Source organism: Plectropomus leopardus, chromosome 23 (genome assembly GCF_026936395.1).
Source record: "Plectropomus leopardus strain MGB_pleo_1.0 chromosome 23, ASM2693639v1, whole genome shotgun sequence".
NCBI classification, from domain to species: domain Eukaryota; kingdom Metazoa; phylum Chordata; class Actinopteri; order Perciformes; family Serranidae; genus Plectropomus; species Plectropomus leopardus.
In genome coordinates this window covers 8103422-8122722 of record NC_142198.1, presented here as the reverse complement: position 1 = coordinate 8122722, position 19301 = coordinate 8103422, and the positions used below count along the sequence as shown (strand labels likewise).

The following is a 19301-nucleotide window of genomic DNA, read 5'->3' as shown; positions in this document are numbered from 1 at the left end:
TGACACCGCTTCTACACAGAGCATACCTTTATCAGAAGTCTGGACCTGATATTTGAAATTTGCAAGAAAAGAAGACATGAGATGACTCAAATTTCCATGTACTGAATTTATTTTGGTTTCTCACTTTTGTTAAATGTTATACTTATAGTACAATCACAACACTTATTACCCAAACTAAATTAATCATGGTTTAGGAATACAGACTTAGGAAAATAAAAACAATTGACTTGAGTTATCCTCCTTAATAATTCAGCTCAGCAGAAGCATAGATGGATTACTGAACAGGCCTACTGGGCACAGGCCAGGGACCCTGAGTGTCCTCCATGGCCTTCAGCTGCAAAATGTCACCCAAATTAATGTGTATCAACCAGAAAGAGACACAAAATGACAACAAAGACATGTAAAGGAACTGCAAAGAGACACAAAATAACTACAAATGTCAGCAAAACAACCACAAAGAGACATAGAAAAAACAAAATTACCCCAAAGAGACACAAAACCATTACAGAGTCCATGTATCTTGCACTTGAAAGGTTGCCAGGATATCAACACATCACATCCCTGTGCTCACTATCGCCCTGTTTAATGTCAAACAAGTAAACAGATTTCAGTGCCAGTGTATAGAAACATTAAAATCAAGCTGCACAGTAGGAAAGAGAAACTTAACAGATATAATAGCTGCAAATATCAGAGACACTGGCACTGATTGACATGGAAGTTACAATTCAGCTTGATACTCCTCTATGGCTGCGATTAAGTTCTTCATTTTCTCCAGTTCCTGTTCAGACTCTTCAATACTTGCATCTGTCTCCTCATTTAAGCCACCTACAAAGGTCCTTGCGTTCTCCATCCAGCCCCTTGTGGACTCCATAAATCCTGCCAGTGGCAGAAAGTCATCAGGTGATTCTTCTGAGCTTTCCTTCAGATACGCCATCATTTCGTCCATGAATCTCTTATATCGACTTAAGAGTTCTGAGCTGATGACCCTTAGTGCCTAATGGGGAAAAATAAAACCACTTCATCACATGGCAACATCTCAGTTTGCTATGTTAGTCAAAGTCACTTGAGAACGAGTCACAGTTCTCTCACCCTGTCAGAGTACTCTATCACTGAAGTTAATCCAGTGCAACAGTATGTGAGCATGTGAACAACATTGAATCTGACGGACTGACTCACCTTCGCTTTGTCCAGTTTTTGTTGAAGTTTCTGAAGGTTTTCTTTCATATTTTTCTGAAAAACCAGCATTAAAATCAACATTTAGTTACTTGTGTAGGTAGAAACAGCTCTAATATTGCACACATTAGCACACTTGACTGCAGTTTAAATGAATAAATAGATTAATTAATTAATAAGAAGTTATTCAAGTTCAACTAAACACAAACTTGTGCTCCAGAAGATAAGCCCTCAGTAAAGATCCGAGGATCACTTATCAGCTGTTGTGGCTTAAATATAGTTATCAGTGGGAACCTCCTTTGATCAGTGTTTCACCTAGTTAGTCCCACAACACCTCCAGGAGGCTAAGCAGTGATCTCTGGCGTCCCAGAGCCACTCCTTTAGTGCCAGCTCTCACTGCTCCTACGTAGCCAAACAAGCACTGCCACCTTCAACAGACCCAGGCAAAAGCTAATTCAATGGCTCACAATAGATGTGGACTTGCAAATAAATATGAGCAGCTTATTCACCAGATTGTTCTTGTCCATCAGTGAACTTGCAAGGCAAACCAGACACATCAGAGTGAAGAGGAAATACAGGCTTCTGCTCCTCGGAACGGCTGCTGCTGCCATGGCTGTTCTAGATGATAATTATAGGGAAAAGAGTCAATGAAGAATTAAAAACATTAAAACATTTTTTCTGAATTTGTAAAATTTCAGTGTTATAATGTTGACAACATAAACCACCTGGTGGTGATTTTAAGTTTCTGATCTTACCTTTTGATGTAGATTGATGTAGAGTGGCTGTAAAAATGATGAGATGACACACCACAAAATGCTTTATATATACTCCTGGTGTCACCTGGCTAACTGCACAACTTACCTGTGTGTGTGTGTGCGCGCGCGCCCGCATGTGCTATGTCAGACCATCTCTTAAGTTTCAATTTCACAGAAATTGCGTTTGTCAGTTTGACAGTCCCTACCAGCATTGGTGTAGGTACATGCTGTGAGACACACAACAGACAACAAATCAGTACAAAACTGAGCAAAAATATGTTGTATAGTCTATTAAAAATCTGAAGCTGAAATTGATGGTAAAAAAAAAGTGGTCACCTGATTTATTCTAATTTATTGAACAATTCTTTGATACTGGGACAGACAGTAAATTGATGTGAATTATGTTAAAAAATACTTTAATCAATAAATTGTCGTGTGTTAAATCCTTGTAACCAACTAAAGAAACCATCAGTTGAGATGAAAGGATATTACACATTATGTGTGCTGGGGATCGTGGAAAGCGTCAAAGCTGTTGATCTTCCTTGGAGAACCTGTTCACTTTCACTTCATGAGAAATTTTCAATAGTTTTCTTTCAGTCACTTGATCTTTTATACCAAATGTTACTTTTTTCACCTCAACTCAACTATGCATGCACCTGTATCTACAGGTGTGTTTTGTAATTATTTATAAGAGTGTGTTTGTACAAGCAGGACAAGTTATTCCTTTGTAACTACCTGACACTAACTCTTAATCTTTCTCAGAAAATCTTTTCTCTTTCACTTCATGAGATGTATTTCAGTCAGTTGACCTAATTTATCCTGGTTTCACCTCGACCATGGCACACCTCAACATGCATCCGTATTTGTAAGTGTGTGTTTTGTAACCGTTTCTAGCAGCGTGTTTGTGCATGTAGGAGAGGTTATTCCTCTGTATCTTCCTGACACTTCCTCTTAGGCTTCACTTTCACAGAAATGGTATGTCATGGTTTCACTTTACAGAAAATACTGCCATCAGGAGTTGATGCACACTTAAGATAACAACCCAGACCAAAACTGTACTAAATATGTGATGTATGATGCAAATGTCAAAGTTGACATGATATATTGTTTTTCGCAGCTGTTCGCATAAGCTGTCTGTCGTAGTTGAGTTGGTGCTCGAGGACTGATACTGTGTGGGTGGTAGTTAATATCTGCATGTGGGAGTTGTATACTGTATATATATAAAATTTGCTTGTGAGCATGTTTAATTGTGCTCCTAATGTATTACATAAATCTGACCCCATGTTTATCAGCCTCATCAGCTCTGGCACCATTTCTACAGAGAACTTACCTTTATCCAAAGCCTGGACCTTATATTATAGAGCTGCAATATAAGAAGACATCAAATAACACAAATTTCCATTTGTTATTTTATTAAGGTTGTACAAGTCTGCTAAATGATACTCTTACAATTCATTTACATAACTTATTAACAGAGAAAGATTGTTCCTGGATCAAGAATTTAGATTAAAGAAAACAGAAACAAATAACTTGGGTTATCCTCCTTATTATTTTAGTTAAGTATAAGCATAGATGATAACTACAAACTAGTAACTAGTTACTACAAAAAAGGGCAAAATAACAACAAAAGGACATAAAATGACTACAAAGCAACACAAAAGACCTAAAATAGAAATAGACACTGAATGACCATGAAGAGATGCAAAACCAAATTTTCAGGGCCAGTGCATAGAAACATTAGGATGTAGCTGCACAATAAGAAAGAGAAACTTAACAGATACAATAGATGTAATAACTGAAACAGAGGCACTGAACGACATTGACGTTACAATTCAGCTTGATACTCCTCAAAGGCTTTGATTAATTTCTTTGTTTTTCCCACTTTATGCATATAGTTCTTTATTTTTGCATCTAACTCCTTATTCTGCCCATCTGCGTTGGTTTTGGTTTTCTTCATTAAGCTCTTGAGTCTCTCCTTAAATTCCTGCTGTGCCAGAAAGCTGTCAGGTGATTCCTCTGAGGTTTTCTTCAGAAGTTCCATCATTGGTTCAATGAAGCTTTTATATTTTCCCACAAGCTTTGAATTTGTGTCCTTTTCTGCCTAATGGGAGAAAATAAAACCACTTCATCACTCAGTTTGCTGCATTATGTCAACTGTAGTACATTAAGTCACATGTAAATAAGTTACTGTTCTCTCAGGCTGTCTGTATCACTGAAGTAAGTCCAGTGCAATAATATCAGAGCGTGTGAACATGTAAGCTGACTGACCGACTAACCTTCGCTTTGGCTAGTTCTTCTTGTGCTTTCTGAAGGCTTTTTTTGAGATTTTCCTGCAAACGCAGCATGAGAATCAACATGCAGTTACATATGGAGACATACAAGCATGACAGCAGCTCTAATATTGCCTATCATAGCAAGTAGGACTGAAATGTGATTTTTTTTAACAACAAAAGTAGGTTAAACAAAAGTTTATTCACCAGTTTGTTCTTGTGTATCAGTGAATTTGCATGGCAAACCAGACACAGCAGAGTGAAGAGGAAGAACAGGCCACCAGTCACACCTCGTCCTCTTGGCACGACTGCTGCTGCCATCACTGTTCTAGATAATAATTATAAACCATGAAGAGTCAATGAGAAATTGAAAACATTTTTAAATTTTAATATTTAAAGGTCTATGGTGTAAAAAATGAGTTACAATGTCTGATCCTACCTGTGATGTTAATAGACCGAGAGCTGCTGTGATTAATGCAAATATAATAATAATGTGATGACACACCACAGAATGTGATATTTCTGGTTTGACCTCACCTGTGAGAGCTCATATGAGGCTAGGCAGGCGTGTGTGTGTGTGTCTGAGGCTGTGTGTGTGTGTGTGTGTGTGTGTGTGTGTGTGTGTGTGTGTGTGTGTGTGGGTGTGTGTGTGTGTGTGTGTGTGTGTGTGTGTGTGAGATGTGTGTGTGTGTGTGTGTGTGTGTTAAGTTATGTGTGCATATGCATATGCAGGACAGGTTATTCCATGCAGGATGACTTTCACCTCACCTCACCTCACCTCCACGGAGGCTTTGTGTCAACACTAAGGGAAACACATATGAAACAAAGCATTGGAAGCTCCTTTTTTCAAAATCAACCCTTTTCTGCATTCTGGTGATTGTTTTTTATTGCAGTCAGCTGTCAATGAAAAGTACACAAATGCTACATTAGTGCAGTTGAATTAAGGATCACATATTATGGGTTAAGGCAGGGGTGTCCAAGGCTTTTCGACAGGCGATGTGATAATATGGAGACCAGGTGTATCTTGCGTCATATGGGCCATTAAAAAAAACAAAAAAACACTTAGAAATGAAACAAAAGCAACTGTTTCATCTTTAAATGAAGTAATTTTCAACTTTCTTTGCAGGAAACAGCTGGTGTTAGATAACAGTTTGTTCGCTTCTCTTTATGAAAACACATTTGTTTCACCTGCATAGTTCCTACTTTCTGCATGCCTATAAACTTTACAATTGTCCTGCCATCATGAAGTGAATGAAAATATATATGATTGACACAATATTGCTTGATTAACCAGTATTGTGTCAATCGTATAGAATATTTTGAAAGACAAGCAGAGAGCCGCCTGAGAACCACATTTGGCCTCTGGGCCGGAGTTTTGCCATGACTGGGTTAAGGCTAGCATTAGTGTACCTCCTCATAGTTTAAAAAAAATAAATTACTGATTTAATGCAACACCTGGCCAGAAAGCTACTATAAGGGTGGTGCGTTGTTATCTGTCTTTGGTTTTACATGTTCAGTTATCGTGAGCAATGTGTTGTCTAGGTATGGGGTTTTAGTTTTTTCCCCTCTTACATTTAGTTAGTTATTTTCAGGGTTTCCTGTTTTATTTTGTTATATTTTTTAGTTATGTCTTGTTTAACTTACGGCCTTTGAGTGTTTTCCCACCTCACCTGTTTCCATGAGTTTATCAGTTACACCTGTCGGATCATTTCAGTTCCGAGTTTGTTTGTAGCTTTCCTATCTTTTTGTCCCAGGGTTAAGTTTTTCCGAGTGCTTTGTGTTCCTGGTGTTGTTGGATCAACCTGCCTACCTGGGAGCTCCCATTTGTAAGCTATTTTTTACAAATGAAACCTTTGAACTCTTCCAGATGCCTCATCCTCCGTTTCTGCGTGTGGGTCCAAACCTGCGATTCCTGAGACTGTGAGACAGAGAGGCTGAGTGAACTGGTTTCACTATGTATGAACGAACTAAGAAGTTGAACCTGGAGCAGACTGTGGAGGACAGCTCAAGACTCAAAGAATGATGTTCAAACCGGTGAGTAGAACAACACGCTTACTGAACTCTTGAACTCATTCTCTGCATGAAAATGTCAGCAAACACTGCATTGCCTAGTGTTGTGTTTGTGTGTGCTGAGTGTTGTGTAAAACCTGTGCGGCTTCTCCTTTTGCTTTAATATGTGTCTATGTAGCTGCAGCCGCTGTAGAGTTTATACTGTTTATACATCTATGTGTTGTTGCTTTTGCCTCTGGGATGTTTTTATTCGGCTGTGTTTTTAGTCTGCAGCGTTTTTATTCGGCTGTATCTTTACTTGGCTGTGTTTTTATTCTGCTGTTGATTCTACGAGAAGTGTCTGGCTATTTAATTCATGTGCTGTAATAATGCTTGTTGCAATTGTCAGTGTCCACTGACATCTTAGTAATTCTGAGTTTTGCTTTTTTCCTGGTTAATTTTAGGGGAAGTCAAATGAATGTGGCTGTCTTTAGCTTTTGATAATGACATTTTATTTTTTCACATTTAGAACATCATTTAGCAATATGCCTTAACTTGAAAAGATATGCACAGATAATATCACTGCATGTATGTTAATTTAAAATAACAAGCAAACAACAACAGAAAGACAAACCAAATGAGCACCTATCACATAAAGTTAACTCTAAGAAAAATAAGAACATTTTGTTTTAAATTAAGGGGGGTTGAAGGGGTTTCATATGCACAAACATTAATTTTAAAAAGATGCATTATACTGTACACACAGTCACACTGCTCGTATTGCACCATTGTTCATCTTCAGGTCACTCATAAAGTGATCTTGAGAAGGGCCTCTGGAGCGTTCCAGTGTATTGTGGTACTTACTTTTTGAATGAAGTCCTGTAGGTTGCTTGTGAGTTATTAGTGGCTGCCATACATTTTTTAAGCTGCTCATTTTTGTTTCATTTTGGCACTGAGTCTCTCCATGGGAAGTATGTGGAAGATTTCTTTATACCATTATGAATGTTACGAATGTTTTTTGTTTTTTTTTTCATTTGGCGGCTGTATATTTATAACTGATATCCAGTTGTATGCTTGGGCTGCAAAGTGCCATCTGTAGGAATGGAATTTATTTGGACATATGGGGGTCAAGTTGCGGATTGGTTGATTGGTTCCAGCGCTCTGTGTCCAGAGTGTTTCGTTTTCAGGATGTTTCCCCCCTAAGTGTACATGCTTTTCCTCTCCAGCAGCTTAAATCATGCGACTGATGACACTGACTTAGCCGTTGGCCGTTGTTGTTTTCAGAGAAAATGCATTCTTTACTGTGAACACCAGGGGTCAGTATTTGATTATAACAAAAGTTGAACCTGTTGGCAATGCAGAAAACCTTTATTTGAATATGGTGTCTTATTCCAATTATTAATTTATGTTTCATTTATCAGGAATAGTGCACCAGTTATAATGTTAACTGCACAGATAAACACTTCAGCAATACAGGTTTTGTCTTAGTGAGCCACACCACTTAGTCCAACCTCATTGGGAAAGGTAGAGTATTTACCAATGAAGTTCATAGTTTGTTAGTCCACATAAACCTGAAATGCTATAAAATATGTATTCCACTTCATGTCCAAGTCATATCAAACTCTTTCTTCTCTTTTCTTTTACTTTCTGCTCATTGCTCATTGCTGCTCATCTTGTCGTTCTGTTAAAGGATTGTGCAGTGATTACATACACTTTCAGGGTGTCAGCAGGTCCTTAAGAAGTCTTAAAATGTTCAATTATAGAAATGTTAGCCCTTAAAAGTAATTAAATCATCTTAAATTTCAATTTGTAAGGTAGTGATTTTCCAAAAAAAGGATCTAATTTAATTTATCCATCTTTTAAGACATTTTTGTCAAGAGTTGAGCTTTCCTGCTTGAAAGTCAAATGTCTGATGAGAGTCAAATGTCTTAACCCTGATTTTTCAACACTGAACCTAAAACTGTGCTTTTAATATAACTTGTGCTCCCCTTGTTGACAAAATGTATTTTAACCTTGATCGCTATAATAGCCATATTCTTACATAAACCTTCCTTTGCACTTGAAGCTATTGGCGTTAGTTACCTTTACCTGCAATGCTGCAATGCCTTAATTAGAAAGGGATGATTTGTCAAAGAAAAAAAAGATCATTCTTAAATTTGGTGAAAAATTAGCTCCTAAAGGTCTTAAAACATACAGATTTAAGTGTCTAATACCTGTAGACACCTGGCTGTCATATATAATACTTCATTAACACTGTATGAAAAACGATGAAAACTGAGTTTTGCTGTCACTTTAAACAAAGGCTTCAGTATGTTACTTGTACTCAACAGTGCATTTAAGGACAAAGTGATTCTCATTATGTCAGTAGTCCTCAGGGTTGTACCTCATTGTGCTGTTCATTTGCAGCACTCTGTAAGTTTTGTGATTACTTGTTCCGTAAACAGTGCATAGTACACACAGTAGAGTATTAAATGAATTGGTCCTAATAAACCAACCTGTTACTCTAATTACTATCAATCTATTTCAGAGGACAGCATCACTGCATAAGAACCTATCAGCCAAATTACCTCTTACTTTAATGAATGATAGGACCAAATCCATTCACCAGTCTTATTGAGAAAGGATGTACACGTACCCACAGACACACACACACACACACGCAGGAGAGAGATACAGGCCTAGACCGTTCATTCCCTAACAATCAATCAGGGAAATTGGCAGCCCTGTTGTGCAGTTACTCTGGGGGTCCTGATTTCACAGCCAGCCTCCGTCACTACTGCGTCAGCACTGATGAGCTCAGCGTTACCGGTAGGGAGGGAGGGGGGAGGAGTTGGCGTGCAGAGGGAGTGAGAGAGAAACCGAGGAAACAAGGAGAGAGAGAGAGAGGAAGAGGGGGAGGGAGAAGAAACGGGGTGTTGCCGCCTCTGAGACACACTCAGGCATCGCAGAGTAACAGCAGCAGGGCGAGGACAGAGCATCCCTCCATCCTTCTCTCGGGGAAAACAAGACTGCTTTTTCAATTATTGAAGCCGTACAAAAGCCTTTACATTATTTAACATAATCAAAGCCAAGACATTGTGGAGATACATTGCGCCGCATCATCAAGAGAGCGAGTTCACCGGAGAGAAGAGAGCTCAGTGTGAAAAAACAGACGGACTGTTTCAGCACCTCGGACAGCGATCATGGCTCCAATGGTGGAGGACGGCGCTCAGCTCGGTGAGTCTGACCCTTTCATTCATTAACACACATACTGAATGTGTTATTGTTGGTGGTTGTTGGTGTTATAGTGGGGGGGGGGTTAAGCTTGAAGAAAAGTACCTAGTTATTCATTATATGACTCATCTCGAAAGTATTAACTAGGGTTATTAGTCAGTCAATACTTAAAAGATACAGATTAGCAAAAGGCTAATGTGTTTCATGTTAATTTATGCTAAGTTTTAGTCATTTTAAAACATCATTACAGCTAAGTATGTTAGAGCAGCTTATTTTATAAAACGTGAAAGTGAATGGCTTTGTCCAGTGTGTAACAACGTGTTTGGGGAGACCTCCAGCCTCCATTTTGCAGTTAGCTTAAGGGCGAAAGCTTCATTAAGGGACAGTACTTTATTTGGAGTAAGGGGGGTGGCTGGGGTGTTACATTGTTTATTTTATTTATAGATAGATAGATAGATAGATAGATAGATAGATAGATAGATAGATAGATAGATAGATAGATAGAGAGGAATTTCACATTTTTTGTCTGTCATAAATGGTGTGATTTTTGAGGTTTTTAAAGAAACGAAAACATGCCTTTGCCACTTGCAGGCTTTGAGGTTCTGATGATATTTAAAATAAATACAAACCGTGACCATTTTTAGGTTGAATGTCCCACCCTTACCCAAATCACAAAAACATAACTCCCTCCCCAGTGCTTAAAAGTTATTATAAGTGCCTCCCCCATTTTGCACCACCCCTCCTCTGTCATAAATAATGAACCATTGCTAAGTGTCAGGACCAATAGGGAGGTGGTGACATGGTTTACGATATGAATATGAGCAAAGTTCATTTACTATTATTAATTATCAACGGATTAAGCAGGTGTTACTATAGCACAGGTGAAGTCCAGAAAGCACCTGTTTGTTTTCTTTATTTCCTCTCGGTTCAGCAGCTCCCTCACCGCCCTCCCGTTGCCACATCCATCTGTCTGTTGTTGTTGTTGCCTTGAAAGCCACTCCACCCAGGATGTTGGGCTGAAATATTAATGACAGGAGAACGGAGAAAACAGTGTGTACAAGTGCTGTGATCTAAAATTGAAATGAGCTTACTGCCCCTCCTTATTTAAGTTAAGTTAAGGCAGTAAATGAACGGATTCTGTACCTGCAACTATCTCAGAAAAAAAACTTAACACCATAGAAATTATACTGATAGTTATATTTTAATTGTATATGCACTGGACATTAATGCACAGGCAAAGGGACTATACTTAAGCTGATATGTGACTTTGTTGTTATTAGTTTTTTTATATTAATATTAAATATGCTTATGGGGCCAATGCAACAAGCAGAAAAGCACAGGAATAGACAACAACAAAACAAACAAACAAAAAAAAACCCCTGCTAATTTATTAAGCAAAATGCAAACCTTTGCGGAAACTAAATCGTTAAAGGGCAATCGGAAATTCTACGACAATTACTGTTTTCTACAGCGATTTTAAAAGAAAACCTGCCTTTTAAAGACACAGGCAGCATTCTAAAGCAGTACGTCCCTTCCCTAAGCCAAAATAAAAAACACAACGTCCTTACCAGTGATTAAAAAAATAATTGACATATCTTTTCATCTGTGCAAATCGATTTCATGTGTTTAGGATAATCAAATGTAGGAAAATACATATTGACATATATATATATTTCTGTGTATTAACATGACGTTTTCAACATCAGAATCACCCAGGCAATGATCAAACATTTGATTATCCTAAACACATGAAATCGATTTGCACAGATGAAAAGATACATGAGTGATTAATCCTGGTGCCCCCTCCTCTCTCTGTTGCTCTTTGTATGAGTGTTAACCTGAGTGCTTTTCCACTGGGCCGCCCTTTTTAACTGCAGGGAATGATGCACGTTTTCCTCCATTGAAATAATTAACTCTGACTGCATGAGAAGGCAGCATGGTTGCTGTTGAGTCACAGTTCAGAGCCACGAAACAAAGAACTCAAACATGAGTGGCAAATATGTCAGTAATTTGTCTCCATAGAAACATTTTAGTGATACTATAGGAGACCAAAGTACCATTTAAAAGGGATTGGGTCCTTAAAGTGCTGCTGTATTAGGAATATAAATTAATACAACAAAGGTTATATCGCATATTTTTGGCCTGGTTGTCAGTCAAAAAATGTTGTATATTTTTCTGACTTGTCAAAAAAAGGCATTTCTTTCTGCATTTGTTGCGAAGTTTCTGTTATTTTTCTGTTCCGCTTCTGGATTCAGCCATTTTTATAAACTTGCCATCAAAAAAATCAAACAGTCACATAATGACGTTATGTGGTTTTTCCGGCACTTCATTACTTACACCAGCTGTTTCCTGTTGATTTGGCGTAGCCAGTTTGGAATATGAACCCAGTACTGATGGTACTTCATGAGGGTCGAACAGATTGTGTTGTTTTTATCTTCCTCTGAGTCAAGATAGCAGCCTGCGTCAGACTTGCACACAAAATGGATTCTGTTGCAATAATTCAACAATGAAATCTGTCGAGGTGTTTTACTGTTGCTTGTTTCATCATTTTTGTTGGGGCGTGTGGTCAGACAATTTTAACGAGTTATTTCGTCTTCCCTCCACACTCTTTCCTCCTCCATAGTGGCAGTGCCAGTAGGTGTTGCAGTGGTGAGTGTCTTCGGCCTTGTCTTCACTGCATCAGCCTTTGCATGGATCTGCTGCCAGCGTAAAAACACCAAATCCCAGAAGACACCTCCCTACAAGTTTGTGCACATGCTCAAAGGGGTCGACATTTACCCAGAGAGCCTCAGCGGCAAGAAGAAGTTTGCTGCACCTGCCACCACGGCAGCTAACGACACCAGTAAAACTGATGTTAACGGAAACTGCCACACTGTGTCGCCAATGAGTCCGTCTGGCACCAGTAAATTGGCATCAAGCCCAAATGGGTCCAGACCGGCAATGCATCTGGATCTGGAGAAACGGGATCTGAATGGCAACTTCACCACTAAACCGTTTCATCACCACCACCAGAAGGTGCGCAGCTCCCCGGACCTGGAGCTGCCTTCTCCCCATGCAGGGTTCACCCAACCTGGGGTGATGGACCGCCGTGACCTCCCTTCACCATGCAGCACCCTCTCCAGCCAGGCGCCCACCCCAGCTGTGGACAAGCCCCAGGGAGAGGAGAGAGAGGGTGGGCTAGGAACCCTCCACTTCTCCCTGGAGTACCAGCCAGAGAGGAAGGCGTTCATCGTCCATATCAAGGTATGTGTTTAGATTTATGTGTCTACAATCTTTTTTTTTTTTTTTTAATAGAAATTTGAATTGATTTATTTTGATTTTCCAATCCAGGAAGCCCATGGCCTGACACCAACTGACGAGCAGTCACTGACCTCCGACCCTTACATTAAGCTGACCCTGCTCCCGGAGAAAAAACACAGAGTGAAAACCAGAGTCCTGAGGAAGACTCTGGACCCCGCCTTTGATGAAACCTTCAGCTTCTATGGGATCCCACTGGCCCGAGTGTCAGAGCTGGCCCTTCACTTCATGGTGCTGAGCTTTGATAGGTTCTCACGCGATGAAGTCATCGGAGAGACCCTTGTACCCTTGTCTGGGATCGACTTAACGGAGGGGCGAGTCCTGATGAGCCGAGAGATCATCAAAAAGAATGTCAAGGTAGGATCTGGAAAAATTTGGATGATTGAACACTTTTTTTGTCATGAGTTAAACGTTTTTTTTCACTGGCATTAGATGTATAACACATGCAGTGAGATTATTGTAAAGCATGCAACATTTTTATTTTATATAACAGTCAAATTGACCACAAAACCACTTGAAATTGCAGAATGGCTCCAATAATGACTCAGCATTTCTCTCATTATAACCAAAATGTGCTAAAGTGCTTCCACCATTACACTATTAATCAACGCATAAATCAGCACATTATCATCCTAAAAAACATTTACTTACTAAACTATAATAGACATGTAAATTATGGAGCTTTCTGTAACTTACCTAAATGAAATGCATCACATTATGGCTCTTAAAACCACACCTTTTTATACTGCTTTCAGTTTACTCTAATGGCATAATCTGCACCTTGAACCAAAGCTTTTAATTTTGAATTTCAATAATACATTTTGCAAATGCATTAAAGAAATTCCCTTCATAACTTCTGTCACTAGTTAGTTTAGAAAAATGTTAAATGAAGCCAGTAGAGAAAGCGGATAGGGAGTGTATCCTTGTGTGGGCAGTAGACGAGAGCTGTTGCACCATTATGGATTTGAAAGCTGATACTGAGGTCTGCTGTTCTTGGATTGACTGCTGTGAGTCCAGATGCATGACAGCTTTCACAGTTTCTTTTTTTTTTATTGTCTTACCATTTTTTGCTCCATTTTATTATCCTCTTTTACTGAATTTCCCAATTTCACACAGTGCTGATTATTCTAAAATAGTTAATCTCTGTGGTCAATGCATTTAACAGCTGAATTATATACATGGCATATTTCCTCTCAAATAACCTGCCACTTAGCAAACAATGCTTCAATCACTGAATAATCCATTATACAAATTATTGAGGTTAACCATTTAAAACCTGGATCAACATCTTGTTTTGCGGTCACCTTTCATTATCTATTTAACCCTTTGCAACTTGAGCGAGTTGGTTTGATTTTTTTTTTTTTTTTTGAAAAAAAAGGGAAAGACATTTTTTTGGGGGCCATGTTTAGGTAAACTGTTAAGTGCCTTCTCCTCATGTTTTTGAAAAAAAAAATCAAACCATTTTCCTCATGATTCACAGAATTCATTTTGTGAAGATCTTTATATCAAGAAAATAAAACATTAATTCAGGAATGGCCAAATTAAAAGGGAATCAGATGGACATTTTTCATTTTCCAATGGTGTATTGAATAGATTGGAGTGATACCCACACCATTATGGATCTATGGGCTGGTGGTCAATTGACTTCTGCACCAGACAGGCTTTTCCTGGCAACTGTGAGCACCGCAAATGTACTTTAGCTTATTTCCAGTAGGATGTTACTCCCTTTTAGAGGAGTGTCATGTACTGTGGTATCCGGTCCGCTTTCTGAGATGTGGGCTGTAGTATTGTTAGAACCACGAGTATATTCTGTATATTTCCTGGGAATGCATTGGAATAAACTTGAATTAGTGACATTACATTCAGAGTACTGGTGAATTCGAACAATAGATTGTAAGATGATATCTCTATCTGTATCACGGGTCTGTGGTCTTGTATACAGCAGCACTCTTTAGATTTGTAGGTGGAATCTGAGATGATATCAATGTAATGATAGAATTGTGGGCTCAGATTGTACTCTGCAGAGCTGTAATGGACGCACTGTGCCTACCAGGTTGGAGAGGATATGTTCGCACACATTTGTACCTTCTCAGGAGGATTGTGAGCTATCTGTAATATCGTTAAAGATCCCTGATACGATATAGCACTCCAAAGAAGTGCTGGGATATGCGACTCAGATTCGGAGAAATATAAAAGGTTTGTTCCTCCCTCGGCAGAGCCCCCTCTGTATTTTTATCATCAAGAGGATAGTATTTCTCTAACTATATTCTGCTGGCTCTCTCCACGCTGAGTATAACCTTTTTTTTTTTTCAATTCCATTTCTCATTTGGGTCCCAGGAGAGACAACTCTCATAAAGCTGTAGGGAGGAGTCGGCTGTGTCTGAACACTTTTTAGTTCAATCAATAGAAAATTAGTTTTAGATTACGTGATATTGCTTAGCAATGGGATTTTTTGTGGGTCTTTTTGGCAGGTGAAAAGAGAAAAAATGCTCGGCCTCATTAACTGTAGTTATTTACTGTGTATAAGCTGTCTTTTCTTTAAATGAATGAACATATTGGCACTTTTTCGCCTGCAATAAAAAGAGAACCACTTCATGTGCAAATAAAAGTGCAAACAACCCTTTTTGATGGTGACAAAAAGGCTTTACAGAGTAGAAAGAAATAGCCCCCAGTATAAATATCAGCAATAAGACTTTTTAAAGGATCTTTGGCTGAATTCTTAAAATGAGCCGTCTGCATTGTTTTCTCTCGTTAGAGGCAGCCCTTTGCCAACAGGGTGGTGGCTCTCTTTGTCTGCATGGCACAGATTATGTCTCACTGCTTTGTGAGGTGTGTGCATGTGTGAGCAGACACAACCTAAGGGAATCGATACAGCATGTCGCAAGCAGCATAGCCATCGCCCTGTTTCCACCCTTGAGAACGACAAAAATATAACAATAAGAGTAGTGAATTTTTTGCATGTAGTAGCTTGTTCTTTCATCTATAATAGATCTACAACGTCTCAAGAGGAATTGTATAGAAATGTGTATTTTCAAAGTTGTCTCTGTGCTACTTCTCATTGCCATAGAAACCATGAGCTGAAGGCTTGACATCCCGTTAGGTGTGATCACAGCATCCGAGGTGTCAGCTCTCTTGGGTGTGGACACAGACGTGGATGTGTATCGCAGATCAGGGAGCTTCTCCATCACACATTTGTGCTGGTTAAGATAAGAGAACACGCTGCATAAGCAGGTGGTGAATATTGAGTTGACAGCCATTTAATTAACAGCGCTGACACCATTTGCAAAACAAGCAACTGTAGGTTCTACCACAGGATTGTTGAGAGTGGTGAATAAATTATTAGTTGTTAATGTATAGAGTTTATAATTTCTTGCCAAGTTGCTCATTGCCATTTTCAAGTTTCAAAGGTTTAAATGCACACGAAAGGCCCCTGAATGCAGTACTAGAAAAGTGATGTCATTCCAGGTTTCAAAGGGTTAGTGTATTAACAAAAATATATTACAACAGATGTTTTAGTTACATACAACCACTTTGGAAATAAACAGGGTCATAATAAGTGGGCGGTTCAGTTTAATAGTGAGGAGAAAACATATTTTGTTTTTTTGTTTTTTTTAGTCTGCTGCCTTGAATACACTTTGATGCCAGTTCATGTCTTGTTCAGAAGCAGCTAAACATGTTAGAAATTATTTTCTTCTCAGTCCCCTTTCACACCTGCCATCTCTTTTTGCATCACCTTTTTTAAAAAAAAACCAAAAAAAAAAACCAGCAATACTCTGTATCCCACCACCTGCCACCCATTCACCCGTCCTCTGTCTCTCCACAGAAGTCCTCAGGCCGAGGCGAGTTACTGCTTTCCCTGTGTTACCAGTCCACCACCAACACTCTGACTGTGGTCGTCCTCAAAGCTCGCCACCTGCCCAAGACTGAAAACAATGGACCAACAGGTAAATGAACGTTAAGCTGAACCTTTCAAAATGCAATCCGTAGGATCACTGCTTCAGCCGACAGACACAAATGCATGAGTGCATGAACTTTCTCCACATAAACAGATGCCTTAATTTTCCTCTTCCTGCCAAGCAGCCCAGACTACTTTGGATGCTGTGATAGTTGCCATAATGACACCGCCACCGCACTCAAGTAATCTGATCAGGATGTGATAGAGAGCACTTTAGTGACAAGCACATGCGCGCTCACATACACATACACACACACAGAGTGTTTACACAGGCAGCCTCTTTTGTCCTCATCACCAACATCCATCATTTCCGCTCTATTGATTGCCGTATTGATCCAGCTTTGGAGTAATATGGCTCTCTGCTACCACCGCAGGGATGGATATTCACCATGCCTTTTTTTGCATCTGTCCTTACTTTTTTTATTTGCTCTCTTCATTCTTCTCTAGATCCATATGTCAAGGTTAACATGTACCATGGGAAGAAGCGCGTGTGCAAGAAGAAGACCCATGTGAAGAAGTGCTCCCCCAACCCAGTGTTCAACGAGCTGTTTGTCTTTGATCTGCCCTCCGACGAGGGCCTGAGAGACACCAGCGTGGAGCTGCTACTGATGGACTCAGACACGGGCAACTCACGCTGCCCCAACACCGTCCTCGGGCGCCTGGTGCTTGGCACATCTGCAGCGGGCACGCCCGGCGAGCACTGGAGGGAGATCTGCGACCACCCGCGTCGCCAGATTGCCAAGTGGCACGGTTTGTCAGAGGATTAGAACGCCGGGGTGTTGGTGGATTCTGTCATCCATATCCGATTTGGTACAACCACAACACGGATGGAATGAGGGAGGGCGGGATTTAACATCCTGCTAGCCAGGACCCGTTGGACTTTCAGTGTGGGAAACAAGTGGGAGGGGACTTTGATGTTGTGGGGAGGGTCATTAGAAGTGATGTCATCATTTAATCAATCATTCAATCACTTATCTTTGAAGTTATTGGGGTTCAGTGGGAAGGGTGGGGCATGACAAAGGGAACCCCATAGCTTTAAACGATCCCAAAGACTGTCACCGAAAATCACCTGGTAACATGCAACATCATCTCCATGGCAACAGCCAATTGTCACTGTAACCGTGTGCAGTGCAGAATGTCTTAAATGTCGCTATTACTCCTCTTCTTTTCTTCCTCTGCTCCTCCTTCTTCTTCTTCTTTCTTCAGCTCTTCCTCTTATAAATAGTAACCGAGCCCATCGTATGAAAACCATAATGAACCACATCTGAAATGCTGTAAAAAATGTGGATTATTAAAGTTTATTTTATAACGACAATGTTTTCTTCATAAAGATGTAGACCGTTTTTATTTATGTTCTTGTTTTGTACTCTTATGGTTGATTTGTTGAACATGTTTTGTAAGTATAAGTGGTATTTCATATATTATTAAGTACAAGAAGGCCTAAATTAGGTGGTTTGAGAAAAGACTGGAACAGACTGAGTGCACTGGGGACAGTTAACTGTGGATGCAATTATGTGTGTGTGCGTGTTTCGATATGAGAGTGCTTGTGCTAAGCGACTGTGTGTGTGTGTGTGTGTGTGTGTGTGTGTGTGTGTGGGTGTGGGTTTGTCTTAGCTCTGAAAAGACTTGAGCCACATAATGTTTACTGTAGGTGTTTGTCCCCCTTACTGTGAGCACAAAGACAGCTGAAATGTAAATGTATGTACCTTACTATAAAATATGGCAAGTTCTGAGAAAAAATGAGTTTGAAGTATTTCTTTAAGGAGTATGTGAAGTTAATTGTGTGTGTGTGTTCTTGCACTTAATACATCGTGAGGTCAGAAACATTTTCTAAAACAAAGTGAGGACATTTAGGCTGGTCCTCACTTCTTTAAATCCTACCTGAAGGGCAAAAAATGGCCTGAAAGGGATATTTTTTTCAACCAGCTTTGTATCAAAACAATGTGGGTCGTATGTGTAGATGAACTGTGGTAGGCCTCCCTCAGTCTAACCGTGCCTAGGCTTTACTTCCGCATTTTTGTATCATCTGTGATTGAAAGACACAACTCAAAGAGTTTACAGCTGATCGAGAGACACACCTGCTCTTCTCTCTCTCTTTCTCTCTCAAACTCTGACCAAAATCATATCAATTATGTTACTGCACTACATATTTCTCACCTAAAATGTTCTCACAAACATATTTTATCACCATGTTTTGATGGTGACAGTTAGTAAACAGAAAGTGGGCACCGTTCTGCTTTCTGCACAGTTAAATCTGAGGCCAAAAAAGAGTCTAAGCAGCTCTGATCAAGATTCTGTTAATTATTTGCATATTTCTCTCCTAAAGTGTTGTCAGAAACATGTTTCAGCTTACGGTTAATACAAGATCAGGCTGGCCGCCATTGTGTCAGACGAACCAGTCCACATTCAATCACCAGCCAGTGGGAAATTAGCTTTCTGATAGTTGTAGGTTTTCTACCTTTTGAGCAAAAGTGTTCTTTTTCTCTTTTTCTGGTCCTGTTGCACCAATATGAAAAGTACTTGTCTTTCTACTGCAGAGACAGCCTCGTTTTATGTGAGGTCCTTTATATCAAATACTTCTTGAAGGTTCAGGTTAGAATGTGGTTTGGCTTAGGGTTGGGGTTCGGCATTTAGTTGTGATGGTTAAAG

At 39.6% G+C, this 19301-nt stretch overlaps 3 protein-coding genes and 1 long non-coding RNA gene across 5 annotated transcripts in view; 2 read left to right on the top strand and 2 right to left on the bottom strand.

Moving 5' to 3' along the window:
• LOC121962410 (urea transporter 1) overlaps window positions 1-19301 on the top strand; it is a 91512-nt gene that overhangs the window by 19683 nt on the left and 52528 nt on the right. The window contains exon 2 of the mRNA XM_042512665.2: window positions 6066-6232. Within this exon, the coding sequence (XP_042368599.2) occupies window positions 6218-6232 (15 nt within the window). The 5' untranslated portion in view covers window positions 6066-6217. The remainder of the gene's footprint in view (window positions 1-6065; window positions 6233-19301) is intronic.
• LOC148185634 (uncharacterized) lies at window positions 92-2035 on the bottom strand. 2 transcript variants are annotated; one of them, XM_088073937.1, is made up of 4 exons: window positions 1929-2035; window positions 1683-1791; window positions 1177-1230; window positions 92-994 (listed from the first exon to the last, which is right to left on the bottom strand). In XM_088073937.1, exons 2-4 carry the CDS (start codon window positions 1782-1784, stop codon window positions 719-721), a joined length of 432 nt encoding a protein of 143 aa, XP_087930063.1. In that variant the 5' UTR covers window positions 1785-1791; window positions 1929-2035; the 3' UTR covers window positions 92-718. The 2 variants fall into 2 exon arrangements, with proteins under 2 accessions (XP_087930063.1, XP_087930064.1); XM_088073938.1 differs by having other exon boundaries at window positions 1683-1786; window positions 1929-1974.
• Window positions 3324-4699, bottom strand: LOC148185633 (uncharacterized). Its single transcript, XR_015775775.1, has 4 exons — window positions 4638-4699; window positions 4406-4526; window positions 4205-4258; window positions 3324-4029 (listed from the first exon to the last, which is right to left on the bottom strand). It is a non-coding gene; the product is annotated as an uncharacterized LOC148185633 (long non-coding RNA).
• On the top strand, window positions 9086-18386 carry syt4 (synaptotagmin IV). The gene is made up of 5 exons (XM_042512468.2): window positions 9086-9403; window positions 12024-12643; window positions 12731-13054; window positions 16521-16641; window positions 17100-18386. Exons 1-5 carry the CDS (start codon window positions 9370-9372, stop codon window positions 17417-17419), a joined length of 1419 nt encoding a protein of 472 aa, XP_042368402.1. The 5' UTR covers window positions 9086-9369; the 3' UTR covers window positions 17420-18386.

What these genes read in the sequence shown, in the direction of transcription:
- LOC148185634 (XM_088073937.1), bottom strand. Translation starts at nt 1,784, where the DNA reads ATGGCAGCAGCAGCCGTTCCGAGGAGCAGAAGCCTGTATTTCCTCTTC. An exon ending in TGATGGACAAGAACAATCTG is followed by an intron (nt 1,231 to 1,682) that starts GTGAATAAGCTG and finishes CTGGTTTTTCAG; the next exon opens with AAAAATATGAAAGAAAACCT. An exon ending in AAAAACTGGACAAAGCGAAG is followed by an intron (nt 995 to 1,176) that starts GTGAGTCAGTCC and finishes TTTCCCCATTAG; the next exon opens with GCACTAAGGGTCATCAGCTC.
- syt4 (XM_042512468.2), top strand. Translation starts at nt 9,370, where the DNA reads ATGGCTCCAATGGTGGAGGACGGCGCTCAGCTCG. An exon ending in GGAGGACGGCGCTCAGCTCG is followed by an intron (nt 9,404 to 12,023) that starts GTGAGTCTGACC and finishes CCTCCTCCATAG; the next exon opens with TGGCAGTGCCAGTAGGTGTT. An exon ending in TCATCAAAAAGAATGTCAAG is followed by an intron (nt 13,055 to 16,520) that starts GTAGGATCTGGA and finishes GTCTCTCCACAG; the next exon opens with AAGTCCTCAGGCCGAGGCGA.